Source organism: Podarcis erhardii (assembly GCF_964252035.2).
Source record: "Podarcis erhardii genome assembly, chromosome: 5".
Classification (NCBI taxonomy): domain Eukaryota; kingdom Metazoa; phylum Chordata; class Lepidosauria; order Squamata; family Lacertidae; genus Podarcis; species Podarcis erhardii.
In genome coordinates, this window is record NC_138509.1 from 58297212 (window position 1) to 58316986 (window position 19775).

At 41.0% G+C, this 19775-nt stretch overlaps 1 protein-coding gene across 4 annotated transcripts in view; it reads right to left on the reverse strand.

Moving 5' to 3' along the window:
- The window catches only part of ARMH3 (armadillo like helical domain containing 3), a 126763-nt gene that overhangs the window by 58848 nt on the left and 48140 nt on the right, over positions 1-19775 (reverse strand). For all 4 annotated transcript variants that reach the window (XM_081863976.1, XM_081863973.1, XM_081863974.1 and 1 more), the window contains 3 exons: positions 9552-9634; positions 8387-8513; positions 6865-6940 (listed from right to left, as the gene is read on the reverse strand). In XM_081863976.1, coding sequence (XP_081720102.1) covers positions 6865-6940; positions 8387-8513; positions 9552-9634 — 286 coding nt within the window. The remainder of the gene's footprint in view (positions 1-6864; positions 6941-8386; positions 8514-9551; positions 9635-19775) is intronic.

Sequence of the window (19775 nt, forward strand, 5' to 3'; positions counted from 1 at the left end):
GAAACCATTTTTGTCCATAAATGTTGTTCAGAGCAGTAGTAAGAATTTGTGCTTTAGTGGAGAAAGTTGTATCTGAACTTGGGGAGGAAAGCTGCTGTCAGGGTCGACAGACACAGGCAGAGTAGTCACATCACCTCAATATAAGAGGAGCTTCAAATGTTCACAGCCTCCTTGTGATTGCATAACTATGTAATTAGGAGAGTTAGATCTGCACAGGGCAGAACAGCTGCCATAACAGAAACAAAAACCAAGATATTATATGAACACCAATTCCCACAGTATCCACACACCTTTGTGGAAGCACACATCCTTAAAAATAAAAAGACTAGAGGGGTGAAGGAGACACAAGATGAGGAGATTTCACCTCTCCCATATCCAAGAATCTCCTGACAAGTCTGCTGATTCTCCAGAGAGGAGGAGCAGTGTTTTGCTTTCTACTTATTCAGCTCCAGCACCAAGTCAGTCAGTCAGTTAGTGTGTCGGAGAGAGAGAGAGACTGAGTGTTAGAGATCGTGTGTAGAGATAAGGTTGCTGCTAAGAGCAGCTGCAGACATTCAGTGTAGCATTCATTTATGCTTAGACCTATTTAGCTCTGTATATAGTTTTGTATTATAGCTGTAGTTATAGAATAAAAGATATTCTACAGAGCTGCTCTCCGAGTTGTTTATACACTGCCAGACTCTGCTATACTCTGCTGTGCGACGACTGTATTGTGGAAGTGAATCCGGTGCTCACAACTCTAAGCTGTGAATCCACGGCACTTTGACCTGGTGGTCTCTGGAAGTGCTACCCAGCTCGCCTAGCCCAGTCGGGGTTGAAGTGCATGAGTCCAGTTGGTGACACTGGCTCAAGGGCGATGCTGACACAAGATATAGAATAAAGACGAACAATATTTTGGTCAGATATTTTTGCCACTTCATGAAGTGTTGATATGCAGAAGGAATGAATCTTTGAAAGATACCTATTAAAAAAGCTAGCAGGGGGAAGAAAAGGGCTGGGAAGTCAGGGCTCCCTATCTCTGGTCTTGCCATTTATATGTGCAAAAGAGAAACATGTAACTGTTCTGTGCCTCATATTGCACACCCACACCCACACCCTGCCAAAAACTCACTTTAATTTGCTTCCGTAGCTAAGAAAGTTACAGGGGGTTGCAGAAAGATATTACAAAGGAATTTTTAACCAATGAAATATATTCAGCATCAAAAGCAGCTCACAAAATGCCTCTTACACCAACTGTGCAATATGTCTAAGGCAATACACATATACCATGTTTCACTTAAAAGAAATGCAGAGGGAGAAAGCACTATATTTTCTCTCTCTATGAAATGCATTAACCACATTTCATGAGGTGCTCCAAGCAGCCTCTCAAAATTGCTACCTCTCCATTCCCCTCAAGAGCCTGTTGCTACTTTCCCCTCCTGCCTGCTTTCTTCTCCTTCCCATGTCATACCCCATTGTACAACGTCCAAAAGGGGGAGAGAGAGAGAGAATCTATGTGAAACCGTTCCATCTGAGAGGAAAAAAACATCTCTATCCTATTCCTGCAACTGCATTTTGGAACCTATTCCAGATCTCAGCGATAAACCCAACAACAACTAGGACTGCATTTTTAGCCACTTGGCTGCTCTTTGTTATCCTGCAATTTGAGATCAACCAAGCTAAATTAGTGGTGACAGTATGCCAAAGGTCATTACTGTTAAACGCACCTCAGTGAACAATATAAACGGAGTCATTATACTGCAACTAGATGGAGTTTATTATGGGGGCATAACAATCAGTGTTGATGAAGCCAAAAGGCACCTAAGGAGAAAGGTGTATAGGAAGGTGAAAGGGAAAATCTAGCTTTAAATGTGCCCATTTATGCAATGTGGCAGTATAGGACACTGCTATCCACAGAAACAGGCAGATTCATACACTCCATATTCCCAGGACACCAAAGTAATTTGAAAGGACAGGTGGGGAAAAAAACACTCTGGCAGAAAGGAAACCCTTAACAATACCAGTAGTTTCAGATCCTGCACTGGATTAGGTTTGGACCCCTAATAAGAACAGTTCTTGTGATATCTGGAAAATGTTTAACAGCAAGACCTTTTATTACTTTCAAGTATGAGGTTTCTGAACTGGTACATATACAATGAACAGGCTTGGATAACAATGAACATTCTAGCGTAGCCCTTTCAGCCTCCCTGTGTTTCATCATGTGAACGACCTAGAAGTTTGACTTGCATTCATCAAGCACCTGAGCCCAACTATAATATGATCAACTCTCAAATTCTGTAAGAGAAATCACCTGAATATTAAATCACTTAAACTTCAAAAAATTACAGCCCTACTACTGCCAACACAATCCGACAGCTAGCATATGCATTATATACACATGCAGAAATTATGTTCTAACAGCAGCCACACCTCACTAATCACTCTCGTGACAATGCTGAACGCAGCAGGGCCTCTTGTATTAAAAGAGGACTAACAAGGGCAACTACAGCAGAGCAACTCTGCATTCTGAGATAATAAAGCAAGCAGCGGCATTGAGGCAGAGACACCACAATGGACAGCACCAGAAGAAACACAATTACCCAAATGAAACATCAAAGATCTATTAGCCTAGGTAGCATAGCAAAGACTTCACTAGCCAATTTCAAAATGTTTCAGTGGGGAAAAAATACCTTAAATGATGTCACTGCATTACGGATAATGGAGCAATTGAATCTATTAATCATGGGGTTAATCTATTTATTCACCTTGAGAAAATTACTGATCAGAAGAAAGTCTATTAAAAGAATACAATGATTCAGGCGCCACCTCCATCACTTAGTAAGCAATCAGAGGATGTCCCTTCAAACCCTGCATTAATAAAAGTCTCATTAAATGCAAACCTGCAAGATGTTAATGTAAAGGGCTCATTAGCCTGGAAAAATTGATCGCCTGGAAAGCTGCTTATTTCCTTACGGAAGTGAAGGTCAGCTTTCCAGTTATCGACCTTACAACTGAGTACCTCAACCAACGCAGCCAGTCATTTTACATGGCAAAACCACCACATGATACATGCAACTTGAAAATATGGTAAATTCTGCAACAATCAAGGGTGACTGGACATTGCCAGGTTTGCCATTTTGACAGAGGGAAATATATTCCACAATCATGCTATGCAGATGGAGACATGAGTTCTGGGAAGATGATTCAACTTCCTGAAAATGATAGATTTTAAAATCTTTTTTAAAAGCAAGCTTCTAGCCTCTGTGACTACAAGGATAGTATTGAAAGTCTATGGACAATGTCTAGTGAAATCTCAGTGTTAGGGGTGCAAAGGTGGTGGTGAGTTAAAGATATGTCTTCTTTTACTGAACCATTTACTTTGCTAGCGAGATTTGGAAAATCAAAAGTTCAAAAAAAAATGCACTACAGGCTGCTTAATACTAGAATCAGCTAAACTAAACCAATGGCACAAACAAAGTGGAAGGTAAGGAGAAGGGCATTTTGCCTCAAAATCATTTGAAAACAAACATCTGGTGTAAAATAGTACTCAAAATGTAAGACCTTGAACAAAAAAATAAAACATGCAAGCACAAAAGGTATCATATGAGAAAAAGTGGAAAAATGCTGAGCAATCAACAAGGACCAGATTACTAAAAAATCTCCAACAGAGCTTGGGTATCACTAATATGACTTCTCTTGCCCTTAAGTGATTTAGAATAAAATGATCCCCTGCATTACACTAGAAAAACATTCTGAAATTAATTTTATTTCCTTTTTTAAACTGAAGAATGCCTCAAATGATGTACTACAAAAAAACTAACAGTATCCTATGGCCAAATGGCTCCCACTAGCACAAAATCCACTTGTAAAATAGAGGAAAATGGCATTCTATTTCTATTTTTAAAAGAAGCATAAAAATGATGGAAAATGAATCATCCATCCAAAATAAGCTGAGCAAATAAAAAGAAACTATATATTGGCCTATGCAACCAACCTGGACTCTATAGTCTAAAGCACTCTGAAACAAGAGCAGAACTTTACCCTCCTGTGAATAGAACAGGAAAAATCACAGTAAGTCAAAGAAAAGCTCTACCCCAAATAACAAAAGCAAAGAGGTTGGGGGTAAAATATACATATCAGTTGCATACTGATCGTACCTCAGCAGCAATGAATACAACAGGATGATCAACCTTTGTTAAGTCTAAATGAAAACTGTCCTCAAATCATGTTATGCTACACACTGATCTCATAAGATTGCACATCATCTGCAAGTCTCAACTATAAAGCCACAACTGTTTCAGCAAATGGATCAATAAAAATTATTATTATTAATTAAATTTGTATACTGCCCTATACCCATAGGTATCAGGGAATTACACAATTACACACAATTACACACAGGCTACTTTACATTACACAAATGTAAGATTACAATATAAAAAACAAAAAATCCCAATAAAATTGATTAAAACAATAACAATATTAATGTATACAAACTAATAAAAATATACTTAACAATTAAACAATTTAAAACATCCCCATCCCCCTTAAAAACACTGATCTTACCACAAGGAGGCTGGCAAATGCCTTCGTTCCAACCCCCCAAAGTGCCACCCCGAAAGGGACAATTCCTTTTGGTGTTGCCCCTTTATGGCAGCCCCACCCACAAGGCAGGCAAGCTTTATATAGCTGTCCCAGCAGCTGCTTCACAAGTGCTGTCAATGCTGTCACAAGCGCGTTACTTCCGGGTTTTGCGACTCGCACATGCGCAGATGCTCAAAATGATGTCACATGCGCGGAAGCGGCAAAACACGACCCACGCACGCACAGACGCGCCATCGCTTGTTACGTTCACTTCGGGATGCGAACGAGGCTCCGAAATGGATCCCGTTCGCATCCCGAGGTAACACTGTATTTGCATAATGCTCCAACACTAAAAAATTAAGTACTGTAAAATGCAGTTTCAGGCCGCCTCCATCAAAACAGTTGTGGGTCAAAGCTAAAACCCACGAGTTAATAGGGAAGAGTATGCCACTTATCATAGTTTAGCGAACTAACCTCTCAAAACTACATATAATGAATCAATGCCTGCCAGGTAAGAAATTCATCAGTAAGAAACTATTTCTCATTCAAGTTAATTTAGTTTTTCATGCAAGTTTATAGATGTGGAATGCAAGGAACGGATCTGCAGAGCAATCCTAATTGTGTCTACTCAAAAGTAAGTCTTATTGAATTCAGTGGTGCTTACTCCCACATAAACAGGTTTAAGACTGCAGCCTTAAGTATTAGTTGGGCAAACAGTCTAACACCAAAAGAGTTTGCAGGATCGTTCTCTTTGCAAAACTGCTGCTACAGTCTAGTGGCTGTTTTCCTATTGTCCAAGAAGATCAATTATAGTAAATAATTGTCAAGGAGCCCGCAGAGGAAATAACAACCAGACTGTTCTCCTGTCACAGCCTTCCAATTTGCAAGCATAATTCACTTTGTTTCTACTCTCAGTTCTAGAGACTTTTCTAAGCAGCACCACCCCCACCCCCCACACAAAAGATTCACACCATGCCAAGGGCAGGCCCAATCTTCTACGGCATTTTAGATAGCAACCCCCTACCTATGACTGCCTGTTCTGCTGGTACATTTAGAGCATTATCAGTCCCCAAGAGCTTCATTTAACTCTGTTCATGAAAAATAAAGAGCGCAGCAGAGTAAATCTTGCAGAACCTATATATAAGGACATGAAACTCACAGGCCTGCAGAGAGAATCTTTAATGGTAGTTTACAGACACATAAAATTACTTGGAAAATGCCTGGAGGGAGTTTGTTTTCCACATGCTGTCTTCCTGAGCAAAGAAACTAGAGACACCACAACAAAGGTAAGTTTTGTGTCACAGGGGAAGCATGACTTCTGTGCCTGACTTTCTAATCCTTCTTACCCTGACACAAATGACTAGCTCTTAGGGAACTCAAGGGGGAAGATTTGGTACTTCTTAGTGAATCATGGGCTGTTCAGTTTTAAACTTCCAGTTACACAACCCCCAAACTTCTCTCCCAACCTGGCTAGTCTCCAGTCTTCAGCAGTAGCCACTGCTGAACGAAAAGGCAAGGGACACAAATTCTCTAACAGCCTCTCAAGAAAGATGCATTGCAGGCTCTAGCAATTAGTTGTTTGCATGCCCCTCAAAAAAGGAATACTCTTCAGGCCATAATCTGCTTTTAAGTATTGGTTTTTATTCCAATCTTTCATTTTAAATAGTACCTTGGGGACAGGCTCCCAAGGTCATCACCCAACATGCCAGCCACTATGGATTCCAGCAGCCCCTGTAAGCCCCATGAGATGTAAGAGCCTCAGTATGGAGGAAAGCCCATTAGCCCATCAGCCCCCCTACCAGCAGAATCATGTATCATTCCACAGGGATATTATGAGGATGAGCTCATAGGCACTTGCTCATAGCTTTAAAAAGTGGAACTTCTGGGAACAGCAAAGAGTATTGCAAAAGATGCATTCAAATACTTACACCTTGCCCCTGACTATCCAAAGTAAGTCTACATCTTACTCTTAGAAAACAATGTATTTTGAAACTCATACCTTAACCCATTTTAAAGAACATATGAGTTGTTGTACCCTTAAGTTTACAAAAGCAATTGCTGCTGAAGTGGGAACATGTTCAGCAAACTAGGCAATATAGCACTTTTTTGCGGGGGTGGGGGAAGCAAAGTGCTACAAGACTCCTTCAGGTTTATATCCCACCCCACCCCAAAATCCTGGCTAAGAAACCAACAAGCATGCTATAGTGCAACAAAAAATGAAGTGTTCTGGGAATAAAAGCAAGAATGCACAAATGAGTAACAAAACCTTTGTGCTACAGTTAATTGCTTTCCTTTTCTTACCTTATGTTAACCAATGCGTGTGTCACCTTGCTGGCTGGCTCCTTCCACTGGCCAGCGTTGGTAGATAGCCTCAAAACTGAAATAAAAAAGATTAAAGGAAGGTTACATTCTATGGCACCTATTTTGACAACAGTACAACATTTTCCAAGGCAATCAAGTAACTAAACGAATTATTAGAAAAATATAAATAATCTTAGATGAAGTACAGGCATCATCCAAATGTGACCACCACCACATGAGTAAAGAATGTGCATGTATTTACATTATACCAATGTAAGGGTATAATAAGGAGGATAAGACTTCGAAAACACATCCCAACCTAAGGAACTTTCCTGGAACTTCACTGGGCTGCTTCTACACTGCTCAACATATATATAAAACTACTAAGAAGCTTATTGCCTCCACTGTTCAGCATACAGCAGAAACAATATGGGAAAACACATTTATCCTTTTATTTGTTCTCACTTTGAATATGCATGTACATTCAATTTTTTGTCTTAAAGTTATTATCGATGTTTATTGGAAGAGGCTATTCTAAGAGTTTTATGTAACTGTTCTAACATTATCATGCTGTGTGAGTGGATCAACTACGTCCCTTTTATGAACGACCATTTAACCCTTATTATATGCTTGACAGACTAATGTTTCTAAACAGAGAGGAAAGCAATGGGAGGCAGGGCGGGCTGGCCCTTTATATGCAGCCCTTCTAAAGTGTTACTCAGAGGTAAGTGCATTCATATAATTCCTTGGTTATGTTTCCCTGCCAGCATTCCTTCCTCCCATTCATTCTGCCTCCCTACTAAGTATTTGCTCTACAGCATCTCACTGCATCTCTCTGCACCTTCACTCCCCTACCCAAAAACATCATTTACATATCTAGACTGTTTGCTGCACTATTTTAAAAAGGGTATTGTGGGGGGTGTTTGTTTTCCAACTGCTTCTGAGGCATTGACCTGGTTCTGTGGATGCTAGCAGGCCTACGTGCTCCCTGTTCTGTACAGTGGGTTCCTTGTTGTGCATCCATCAAATGCTTTTTTCACCTCTTGTTTACAACACCAACTCCTGCTGCTGATTGGCTCTGGGGGGTGCACTTGCTCTCTGACCTGAGACTAAGGCATATTTTCCCAGCTGGGAACTCTCTGCGCACGGCAGGCTGGCTCACTCTAAATGAGGGCACCGTGCGCCTTGCTACCATTTAAATATTATATGCCTGGCAATAGCAAACAAACACACTTTCATGTATACACAGGTGAACCAGTTAGCAATTCTATACCCAAACAGCATCGTTTCTGCATGTCTGCTCCTGAAGAGTCGCTTTCAAAATGTCCTTTGCCAAGAACAAGGAACCTTTATCCTTACTGAACAGGATTATTTCACATCCATGTGGTAACTGACAGCCACACAGTGAGCACACATGCTGATCAGGCATTGTACATAATTGCTCTCTCTCACACCCACACAGTTTATCTGTCATATCTGTGTATTTTGTCAACACCAAACCAAGTCATCCAACACTACTCACCCATAGAATACAGGTTATCAAAACTCTGGTGCATTCTGATGATTTCATAGTATAGCTCATCATAGCTGCTAGGAGTCGGAAGGAAGGTATCTCCATAAGTGATGAACATGTTAAACAGGTTTACCACCTTCAAAAACAAAAGCTATAGGAATTACCACAGGAAAAATGTGCCATATAATATATGCAGTTATCTAAACATTTAAAATAAAGAAGTCATTACTTAATTTTTGTAGATAACAAGTGTTTTGTAGATAACAAGTGCTTCACCTCAATTGATTATAAACCACTTTTTTCTTTCCCTGATAAATTTAGGGATAAAAATAAAATCGGGTTATAAGCCACCCAAAACACTGAAAGCAGGCATCATTCCTATGAGGGAGGGAAGGAAATTGGAGGACTGAAGAAGAGAGTCTGCCAAAGCCTACTAGCGAGAGGACAGAGCTTAGGGGCAGAAGCAAGTATCCTGAGAGGGTTAAAAAAACACACCTCCTTTTCTTGCTCTAAACAGGGCTGTTTCTAGGCTAGGGGAAGAAAAGCAGTGGGGTGTGATGGGGGAGGCATTTTCCTTTTACCACTCTTGAGAACATCCCTATCCAGCAACCGGGCCCAAACCTGAGCCCTCTCACATTATACAGCCCTGCTGGGGAACTCCCACTCTCCCATGTAAGCCACTACAAGGTTCCTGTTCCAGGCTGGCTGAATTCCTGAGCATGTTCAGTCTTGTTAGGGGATGGGGATACAGTGCAACTGTTTCATTTGTTTGTTTGAGCAGACTCCACTTGTTACCCAAAGCAGTGACAGATCCATTTGTCACACAGCACAACAGTCAATAACATACACATGAAGGGGCTTTCCTCCCTCTTTCACATTTCCACTTAACACCTTGCCCAAATGCTTTGACATTCCTAACAGATATCCAGCCGCAGGAAAAGTCCTTGAATCCAATTCCAGCTTGAGCCAAAAATAAGTGCTCCCAACCCAGATACACAGAAAAAATAGAGCTGCCATGATAGAGAACAGAACTTCTAAAAACGGCTCCAATAAGATCACTATCTGGGTTTTTTGTGTGTGTTTTTGAGTGAGCTCCACACTAATGTGCTCCACACTAATTCCTGTTTTAAATTCAGTGCTATTAACTCTCACTGTCCCCCAGAAAGAAACTCACCATGAGAGCCAATGTAAAGATGTTGTGTTTTGCCAGCAAAACAGTCTCGTTGGACAAGAGAAACTTCAACAGATTAATCAGAGCTGAGAAAAGAACGAAAAGGGTTTTTTAAATGCAACTACATTATCATAAGCAGATACTTGCTCAAAGTCTTCAAAGAAAGCGTTTGATTAATTAGAATCCTGTCCGTCACAGATAAGCAGGCACAGAAACTGATGTATTGTTGTCCCAGATTTATCCTTCCTGTTCAATACTATGTTGAGTCAGTTGCCATTCAAATCAACTGACACAGAGGGTTTCCTCCCCCTACTTGTCAGCACCTTAAGTAGCACCAAAGGTCTGGGAAATCAGCTGCCTGCTTTCAGTTTCAAACACTGACAGCACAGGACACGGAGAACCAATCTCAGCTGTCATTTGTGCTGATGATGCACAAGGCAGAAGCAGGTATAGTGCAACTCTGCAATAGCTTGACTAGTTTTATAATGGCATGCATGACACCCAAGTAGATACTACACAGTGTGCCAGGTTTCTTAGGGCAGGACATGTCGCTTTTGATTCCTCTTGGGAGTATTGCCTGGAGAGAAGAAAATGTTAGCCACTGGATTCTCCATCCCTCTTTTATATCAGCAGTCACCCAAGGAGAATGGACAGATTAGTAAATGAAAAATGTTTGGCTCATGAATGGTTTATGAGGAACTGCTGCATTCTGAATACTGGTAAGAAATTTATATACTTGACAGTGTTATTACAATCACTGGTAACAATAGAAAGCAATTTTCAAACACAGGCACTTCTGTTTTACTTGGAGCTTATTTGGCAAGTGAAAGAATCCCCTTTTGATTATGTGAACTGACAGCAATTTTCTGCTCTGGAGCTAGGTGTAGATATAGCAGTTCTGTGATCAAATTCTTAGCCTGAAATTTCCCAGTAAGGAAACCATACAAAGAAGTTTTATGTCAAAGGCTCTTCATCACTTTCTAGCTGGATCGGCTTAATGTCAGTCTGTGAGCCCAATTTTACAGGTACAGCTAGAACATTATCATGAAGAGCATTCCTACTTATAGAACCACCACTGTGCAAGAAAGCAACATGCTCTATAATCCGCTAGCTGAGAAGTCCCAGAACAGGAAGCCCATTTAAGACAAGGGCAATCTGGCAGGATCCAGAACAAAAGATTATCCAACTGCCAACTGATCATTTATCTGGAGCAGGGTCAGCATTTTTTTTCAGCAGGGGGCCGGTCCACTGTCCCTCAGACTTTGTGGGGGGCCGGACTATGCCCCAAAAATAACCCAGAGATGTACTCTAAATAAAAGCACACATTCTACTCATGTAAAAACACCAGGCAGGCCCCACAAGTAACACAGAGATGCATTTTAAATAAAAGGACACATTCTGCTCATGTAAAAACACGCTGATTCCCAGACCGTTCACGGGCCGGATTTAGAAGGCGATTGGGCTGGATCCAGCTCCTGGGCCGTAGTTTACCTATCCATGATCTGGAGACTTGAAATGCTCAGAATTTATCCTCTGTCATGAGACAATGTTAAAAATCAGGCACGTTATGGAAGGTTTAATGAGTTAGTCAAGAGGGCATTGGGTGCGCCAGGTTAATATGACTGGTAGGATAAAAACACAAGCAGGATAAGGTGGGGGGGGAAGAGTCTGCCCCATGTGAAAGTATATTCATCCATTTGGAACAGATTTCAGCCACAAGTCAATAACTGCAGGGAAGATAGAACAAGAGAGGAGTAAGAACCAACCATGGCACTGAGGGTAGGTGGGGCTCTCTCATCTTTTGGATATGATTGAAAACAGCTGAAGGATAGTGAGGGCCACATGATCCAATAACACTAGGATTATTTTACAGGTGTCTGTGTACATCAGGTTAATCACATAAGGAAAGATAAAATGTTTAGAAACTCAATTTACGCCAAAACATAATCAAGCAAATATGGCAGAGAAGCAATTTCCATCTCGGTCTAGTGATCACAGATATAACCATGACAACCAAAGACAACTTCTTTGCAAATTCCTTTTTAAAAAAACCTACACATTTCATCCTTGTATTTAGACGATAACATTTTGCCCTCAGATTTAGAGCTGACTAATGAGCTCACCACTGCTGTGACATGCACACACCCACTGTCCTCATACTATTAACAAGCCTCTCTGTGTTAATACCTAGTCTTGTGTTTATAGCTTCATTTGCTAGTGTAATGAATTGGTCTTTGGGGACTGTGGACATGCCCTATATGCCACACTGCCTCCAGCTTGAAAGAGTCTGCTGCCCATATTGTACTTAGAGGCATCAGCCTTCAGGGCAGAAGAGTAGCTTCAAATGGGTTCTTCAGAGCAGAGATGCAGTTAAAACATGTTTCCAAGGTAACTAAGCCTCCGTGGTGAATGTCACCATCCAAGGCAATCACTGCTAGGGACTAAGACAGCTGCCCTGAGTCTTTGTGATGGTGGTTTACTGGACACTTCTCACATGAGCAGCTATAATATGCTTTGATCATTGGCTCAGCTTTAAGAAATTCCACAGACAGAGATCACTGGCTCAAGCGCATGGAATGCTCCACCACAAAACTGTCTGTAGAAGTGCAATTTGCCTGTGGCTGTTTATCTGCAGGTCTGATTCACAGACTGCTCAGTTTTAGTGGAGAATCTGAAAATCTCTACCCTGAAAATCTGAACTCTTATTTTAAAATGATCCTACGTCTACTAGCTTCTGGCATGGAGAACACTTGGGTTACACTTAAAACAACAATAAAAACTGTAACATGCAATATACACCATCCAAGCAACAGTAACACCAGAATAATATGTAACAAGCAAGAAACAGTAACATAAAATAAAATTTGTACAGTAATTGGACGAGCAGTATTAGCCCAGAAAAAACGGTATGTATTGCAACTGGAACTAAAAGATGAACAATGATGGTGTCAGATGTACCTCATAGGGAGACAGGACACTACCACCAAGGCAGGACACTACCACCAAGAAGACCCTATTCCATGTCACCACACTATGCAGCTCACCCAGTGATGGATGACAGAAACGTCTCCACTGCTGATCTCAACATACAAGGGGGAGATGCGCTCCTTCAGATAATCAGGCCCCAAGCTGTGTATGGCTTTGTATGTCAACATCAGCCTTGAACTGGGCTCAGAATAGGTAGCCAGTGCAGGACGTAAGAACATAAGAAGTCTTCTGGATAAGGTCCATCTAGTCCAGCAACCTGTTATCACAGAACCAGATACCTGTGATAAACCTGCAAGCAGGATTCGAACACAGGAACACTCTTCCTTCCTGTGGTTTCCGGCAATTGGTACTTAGAAGCATTACTGCCTCCAGCTGTGGATGCACAGCACAGCCATCATAGCTAATAATGTTAACAGCTTCCTCCTCCGTGAATTTGTCTAATCCTTTTTAAAGCCATCTAGGTTGGTGGTTAGCATGGGTATAGCCGGGGGGTGGGGGTGGCATCTGCCGCACCCAAATCAAGTAAATAAACAAAAATACTTAAGTGACCAATCGTGTTGTAGATAGCTTGGCTCTGTCCCACCCCCCCACACATAAAGCCTGTCCCCCTAACATAAATCCTGGCTACGTCCACACACCCCAGCTATAAAGAACAGCAAAGTCTCAGTGATCTATGCATCTCCAAAGGTGCTTTTCTGAATTGTCGCAGGTTGCCACAAAATATCCTAGCATCCTCATTCCCTGAAGCACTGAGAGCAATTTCAGGTCCCCCAACTGCTGAACACTCAGCAGGAGAGAGAGAAGAAAGAGACAGAAAGAGAAAGGCATGAGACTAAACACTACACCACTTAGGGGCACAAAAATGTATTCCGTACTTCATTCATTCTCAAGGGGCTCCTCCTCTGGCTGCTACCATTTGAACTCTTAATATAAAAAAGACCCCAAAACATCCACCTGTACCCCAGACTAGGAAGCAAGAGCACCTGTACCCCAGACTAGAAGCTCAGTACAAAAGTTACAGGCCGTGTCCACAACAGACAGCACTGGCATTTTGTCTAATTGCCCAGATTACTACTCTCACTCAATTTCCTCTCACTGGGATAAAAGCAACTGAAGGAAAAAAGTAGGGTAACCTGCTTTTAAGCCGTTTTCTCAATTTTTTTATTTTTTTATTAAGATGGCTGCAAATTGGTATGGCTCTCCAGCTCACACAGCTCAGATCAGTCTGCAAACTGGCACTTCCAGTGCTCAGCAGGAGTTTTGAGCTGTCTGTTATAGCAGGTGGAAATGCTGGGGGTCCTTTTCCCTTTGTGAGAACCCCCTGAGAAGAATGGTATGCTATTTGGCCAGCCACTATCCACCTCCTGACTATCTAGCTATAGAACCCACACCAAGCTGCACAATTCATTCAGGATAGCATGGAAACCTGATGCTAACAGAAAAGACTATATTATACTTCATTCTTGGTATTTGAACAAGCTACAAAGCAGGTGGGGGTAAAGGGGAGAAATTCAAGAAAGTGAAAAAAAGAAAGGCAGGAAGTTTTCCACAAGGTTCTGCATCAAAGGCAGGTGCTGGTGGTATAATGCCCAACAGAACAGAGAACATCTTTGTGGGATGTGCTGCCTGCCTCTTCTTACTACAAGGCCAAAACCTTATATAACTGTTTGGCAAAAGCAGGTCAGGTGGAAAGACATGGAAACACCCTGCTGAAATTGTATAAGATGTGCTAAAAATCATTATCTCCATTGAGGTGCAATATAGTTAAAGATTAGATATTGTGCACAGGTCCAGTCCCTAAATGCAACTTTCCCAAGTCCTTCATGGCGCTCTGGAGAGGGGGTTTATTTGCCTATTTTCTGAAAAATCAGGGGCAACTCCAGCTCCAGGACTTTTAACTCTTACTGATGCCCCACTTCTCAAAGCAGAAAAAGAGGCGGCAGCCAACATCTCTACCAAAGGTGCTCTACTAAATCCATCCCTCTATACTGCATATTGTGTCAGTTCCTAATGTCAGCACTCAACTCCTGAATGAACGAAAAATTCTCAGATTTATTTCTACCTCCTATCTAGGGTCAAATTTTCATAAGAGAAGAAGCAGAAGAAAGAGAACTATGGACTTTGTGCAGATTTTTAAAAGGAAACTAGAGGCCTTCCCAGATGATTTTCAAAATGCAGAAAATCCCTTCTGCATGCACAATGCTGTTTGTCACCTCTCTTTTTTTAGGAGAGTGTTAAAAATAAAATGAAACATATATGAAATGCCAACACACTGTTGCAGGCAAAGAAGTTAATGCTAAGTCATGCAAGGCTGCATGTAAATCTGGACATAAAATGTATGTTCTCTGACTCAGTGGCCCAGTGCACATGTCACACTAAACCATAGTTTAAATAAACCATAGCTTAAATAAAAAGCTATGACTTAACATGAAGGAGCAGCCTGTTGGTGCACAATGCTCAAAAGTCCCTGTGGTGCTCCCCCCACCCACCCAAATGGTGAGACAAGAACAAACCTTGGTTATTGTTTGTTGCTTGTTTGGAAACAAACCATGACCCAGGTTCAGATGACATGACAAGCCAGACTGGCTTTTTTTGCCCATAGTCCAGCAGCAGGAGAAAGGAAGGGGGAACCACAGGAACTTCTGAGCAGCCATGGAGACAACTGAATTACTGCTGGCAGAAAGTCCATCCAGGTGCTAGTGAGCAAATCTTCTTCAAAACAGAGGTATTCAGATAAATATGTCTAAGCAGCAGAAGACTTCAACTTTAACCAAAACTAAGGCTAAGTGTAAAATTCTAGTTGGCATTAATCACTAAAGGTAGTGGTGACTCTCAGCACTGAAAAAAAGATTAAAGATAGATTAGGGGAATGGGGGTGGTGGAGAGAAATGAGCTAAGAGCATCTTCTAGTAAACTCGCAATAATTTTACCATATTTAAAAATAATCTCAAATGTTATGTATGCACTTGCCTCTAAGGGGAGGTAGCAAGATCCCACAGGTAAAATATTAATTCCTCAAGCTGGCTGGCTGAGGAAGGGGCAATAATTAGGTGAAATAAGTCCACAATAATGGACAATAATCTAGACTAAATGCTCTGAGAAGGTTAATTATGCAATTAAAATCAATAATTAAATCAGTTATGAGAAACTACTCCTTTAGCAGCTTCCACCTGCAGGCTTCTCAATAAAGAGTTTCCACCACAATCAACTTCCAATACAGAAGGAACATACCGTATTTTTCTGTGTATAAGACTAGGTTTTTTCACCAAAAAATTAGGTTTAAAATTGGGGCTTGTCTTATACACGGGTAGTGCTGAGGGGGTGTTTTCTTAATTTGGAGTCCCCCAAAATAGGGGGTGTCTTATACATGGAAAAATACAGTATATTAGACAAACTGGAGAGAGCTCTGAAGAGAGAATTAGGAGAGCCAAGGGCTTGGCTAAGAAGAAAGATGTATGAGACAAAACTGAAAGAAGGAGGCACTTAATCTAGAGGGTAAACTGGGGAGAAGAGGCTGGGGTACAATTTTAGTAATGATGTAGAGTATGTACATATACACACAGAGTAAAATAATACTGTGCAAAAATAATACACAATAGAATAAAGATGATTCAGCTGCTGTCCATAGTCAAAGGCAGAACAAATGGAAGTAAACAGAGCTTATTTTCCTTAAGAATGCTTGAGCAGGGAGTTGGTGAACCACTCTTCACAACAAACTTCTAAAAATACTGACATCTTTCACAAGTGGCTCAGCTCACTCAGCCAGAGTACCCTTCTTACAATGCTCAATGGTAGCTAGATGCAACAAGACAGGTATTGTTCCTGCAATACCAACCAGGTTGAATAAAGAAAATCAAGCAGAAACCTTAAGTTCCTTTATCTACTGTAAGGCCATCACAGGCAATGGCATAAGGCACACCTAGCTAGCTGAGCAGACCATAGCACTAGGACCTCTGGTTTGTACCTTAATGCCAACAGGCAACTAGAATTAACTGTTGCCAGAGTGAATGCCATCAGGTAAACAGAGCCTGGTCAAACCCTTTGTGGATAGACACACTTTCCACATAAACCAACTGAGATTGCCCTAAGGCGTCAGCGTCAGTATATTTCTATTTTTCCACTTCCAAAGCAATTCTTTTGAGGCCTGCAAATTATACTTGTAATAATACCATGATGTCTTAACAACAACTACTACTCAAAGGCAGGAAGTAGGAAAACTCCAGGAAGAAATCTCCTAAGGGAGTAGCAGGGGGTTGTTTGCTAAGCAGGATGCAGGAATCAGCCACACTAAGCACCAATCAAATTGCGACACAAGAGTGATCAAAACACACTTGGTGAGAGAGAGGATTATTTACAAATAGGGTCTGACAGCGAGGTATCAGCACCGTCCTCCAGAGAGATACTCATGGATTTAGAGTTTGCTCTAGAAATAGATGTTCTTTTCTTACAAACAAGTGCATCAAACTTCCCTGAGGCACAGTCTCCCCCAGAATTCATGGACATGGCAGGCAATTACCAGGGGACACTACTTGTGCTGGAAGGCTTGCTGTCAATCAGCCAAGAAAGCAATGGGATTTTGCCAAAAGGGAGCTGGGGATATATAAGTGAAAGCGGAGGTGTGCCTGGCCACACAACGCCACAGGCAGAAGAAATGCCTGCCGTGAATGGATACTCTGCAATCTACCACCTGATCACTGAACGTCATAAACTGTACTAACACCTACATAAGTACTCTACTTTAAAAATATGGACATACAGAACTTCAGTGAAGGCAATACAACTGTTTTAAGTGCTAGGTTATCAACACCCTTTATAACATGGGCTATCCTGAACAAAATGCAGCACTTGAAGTGGCATTGATTGATTGATTGATTGATTGATTGATTGATTGATTTAAATTGCACCAATGCCTTATCCATATGTTTTGATTTCTTTTTTTTATTCCAACGTTTGTCTGACAAATACACTTGCTACTCACAATACAAAATGTGTGTTCTTGGCGCTGGAGTAACAAAGCAAGAGTGGAAATTCTGCTGTTGTAAAGGTCATGCCACCACAGATCAGAACACCCCTATCCAGGCTAGTCAAAATGAGGACATATTTTTTATTCATCACAATTGTTAATGTTGCATTCTGACTTTTTAAAAAAGCCTTCCAATAGTAAAAAATTATAGAACTACATAAAAATATTATTATTATTATTTTAAAAACACTATTAAACACAGATAACATAAACATTGAAAAAATAGTGGATAGCGAAGCATAATTTTTAAAAAAACATTGTTAAGGAAAAAGGTAAATGAAATAGCATTATATGTCTCTTGAGTTTATCTGGAGTGAATATTTCAAAGATGGAGAGCTACTACTAAAAAGACTCGCTTCCCAGCTATCATCCACCTAATTTCTGACAAGGAGGGCACCTGAAGAAGGGCCTCTGAAGCAGATCAGATTTCAAACAGGTTCATAATTAACAAGTTAATAATTACCCTCATCCCAATGTTTGTTTGTTTTTTTACATGTTGTTTACATGCTCCATACAAACGAGGACAACATTTGTACAACAAAATCAAACTGTAGGTTTGGACATCGGGAACAGGACAAGGCAAAAAGTTACAGAACAAATCTTACACTACATCAAAGTGAACCATTATCAAATACCAAAAAATAGGGTTAAATTAACATCTTTGTCAATAAAAGACAATACGCTGATATTACATAGAGATTATTCAGCATAATCCAGGAATGAAAATCAAATAGAAATAAATTATTCTGAGATACATGGATCTCTTATCTGACATAATTAATTTATGCCAGAAGTTCCAGTTACAGATAGGTAGCCGTGTTGGTCTGCCATGGTCAAAACAAAATAAAAAAATTCCTTCCAGTAGCACCTTAAAGACCAACTGAGTTAGTTCTAGGTATGAGCTTTCATGTGCATGCACACTTCTTCAGATACACTGAAACAGAAGTCACCGGACCTTTCTATATAGTGAGAAGGTGGGGAGGGGTATTACTCAGAAGGGTGGTGGGAATGGGTGATTGGCAGATAGCTGCGATGAGCCTGTTGACGACTCTTAACGACTGCAATAGGTCTAACAGGAAAAAGCAAGGGGTGAGAAGGTGAAAAATGGCTTTGTCATGTATAATGAGATAAGAATCCAATGTCTTTGTTCAAACCAGGTCTCTCCATAGTTTTAAGTTTGGTGATAAGTTGTAATTCAGCAGCTTCTCTTTCCAGTCTATTTCTGAAATTCCTTTGTAATAGAACAGCTACTTTGAGATCTTGTATAGAATGTCCTGGGAGATTGAAGTGTTCTCCTACTGGTTTTTCTGTCTTGTGGTTCCTGATGTCGGATTTATGTCCATTTATTCTTTGGCGTAAGGTCTGGCCTGTTTGTCCAATATAGAGAGCTGAAGGACACTGTTGGCATTTTATGGCATACACAATGTTAGACGATGAGCAATTAAATAGTCCCGAGATGGTATGTGTGATGTTGTTGGGGCCAGTAATGGTGTTGTCCGGGTGTATGTGGCAGCAAAGTTGGCATCTGGGTTTATTGCAGGCTCTGGTGCCAGTGTCCGTGTTAAGTCTGGTTATAGTATTATTGTGGGTTAGGAGTTGTTTAAGATTGGGGTTAGGAGTTGTTTAAGATTGCACAGCAATGGGCACCCGCATGGCCCCACAGTATGCCAACATCTTCATGGCGGATTTAGAACAACGTTTCCTAAACTCCTACCCACTCAAACCATGGCGGATTTAGAACAACGTTTCCTAAACTCCTACCCACTCAAACCTCTCTTGTACCTGCGATACATTGATGATATTTTTATCATCTGGACACATGGTCAACAGACCCTGGACACCTTCCACCAGAAATTCAATGATTTTCACCCCACCATCAACCTAACAATGAATCAATCTATGCAAGAAATACATTTTTTGGACACTACTATAAAAATACAGGATGGGCGCATAGACACCACCTTATACCGTAAACCAACTGACCGACAAACATATCTACATGCCTCTAGCTACCATCCCAAACATACCAAACAGTCCATTGTATATAGCCAGGCACTACGTTACAGCCGCATCTGCTCCAATTCTACAGACAGAGACTCTCACCTAAGAGATCTACAGCAAACCTTTTTAGAACTAAAATACCCAGCAGATGAAGTTAGACAACAGATCAACAGAGCCAGACTGATACCCAGAGAGAACTTGCTGCAAGACAGACC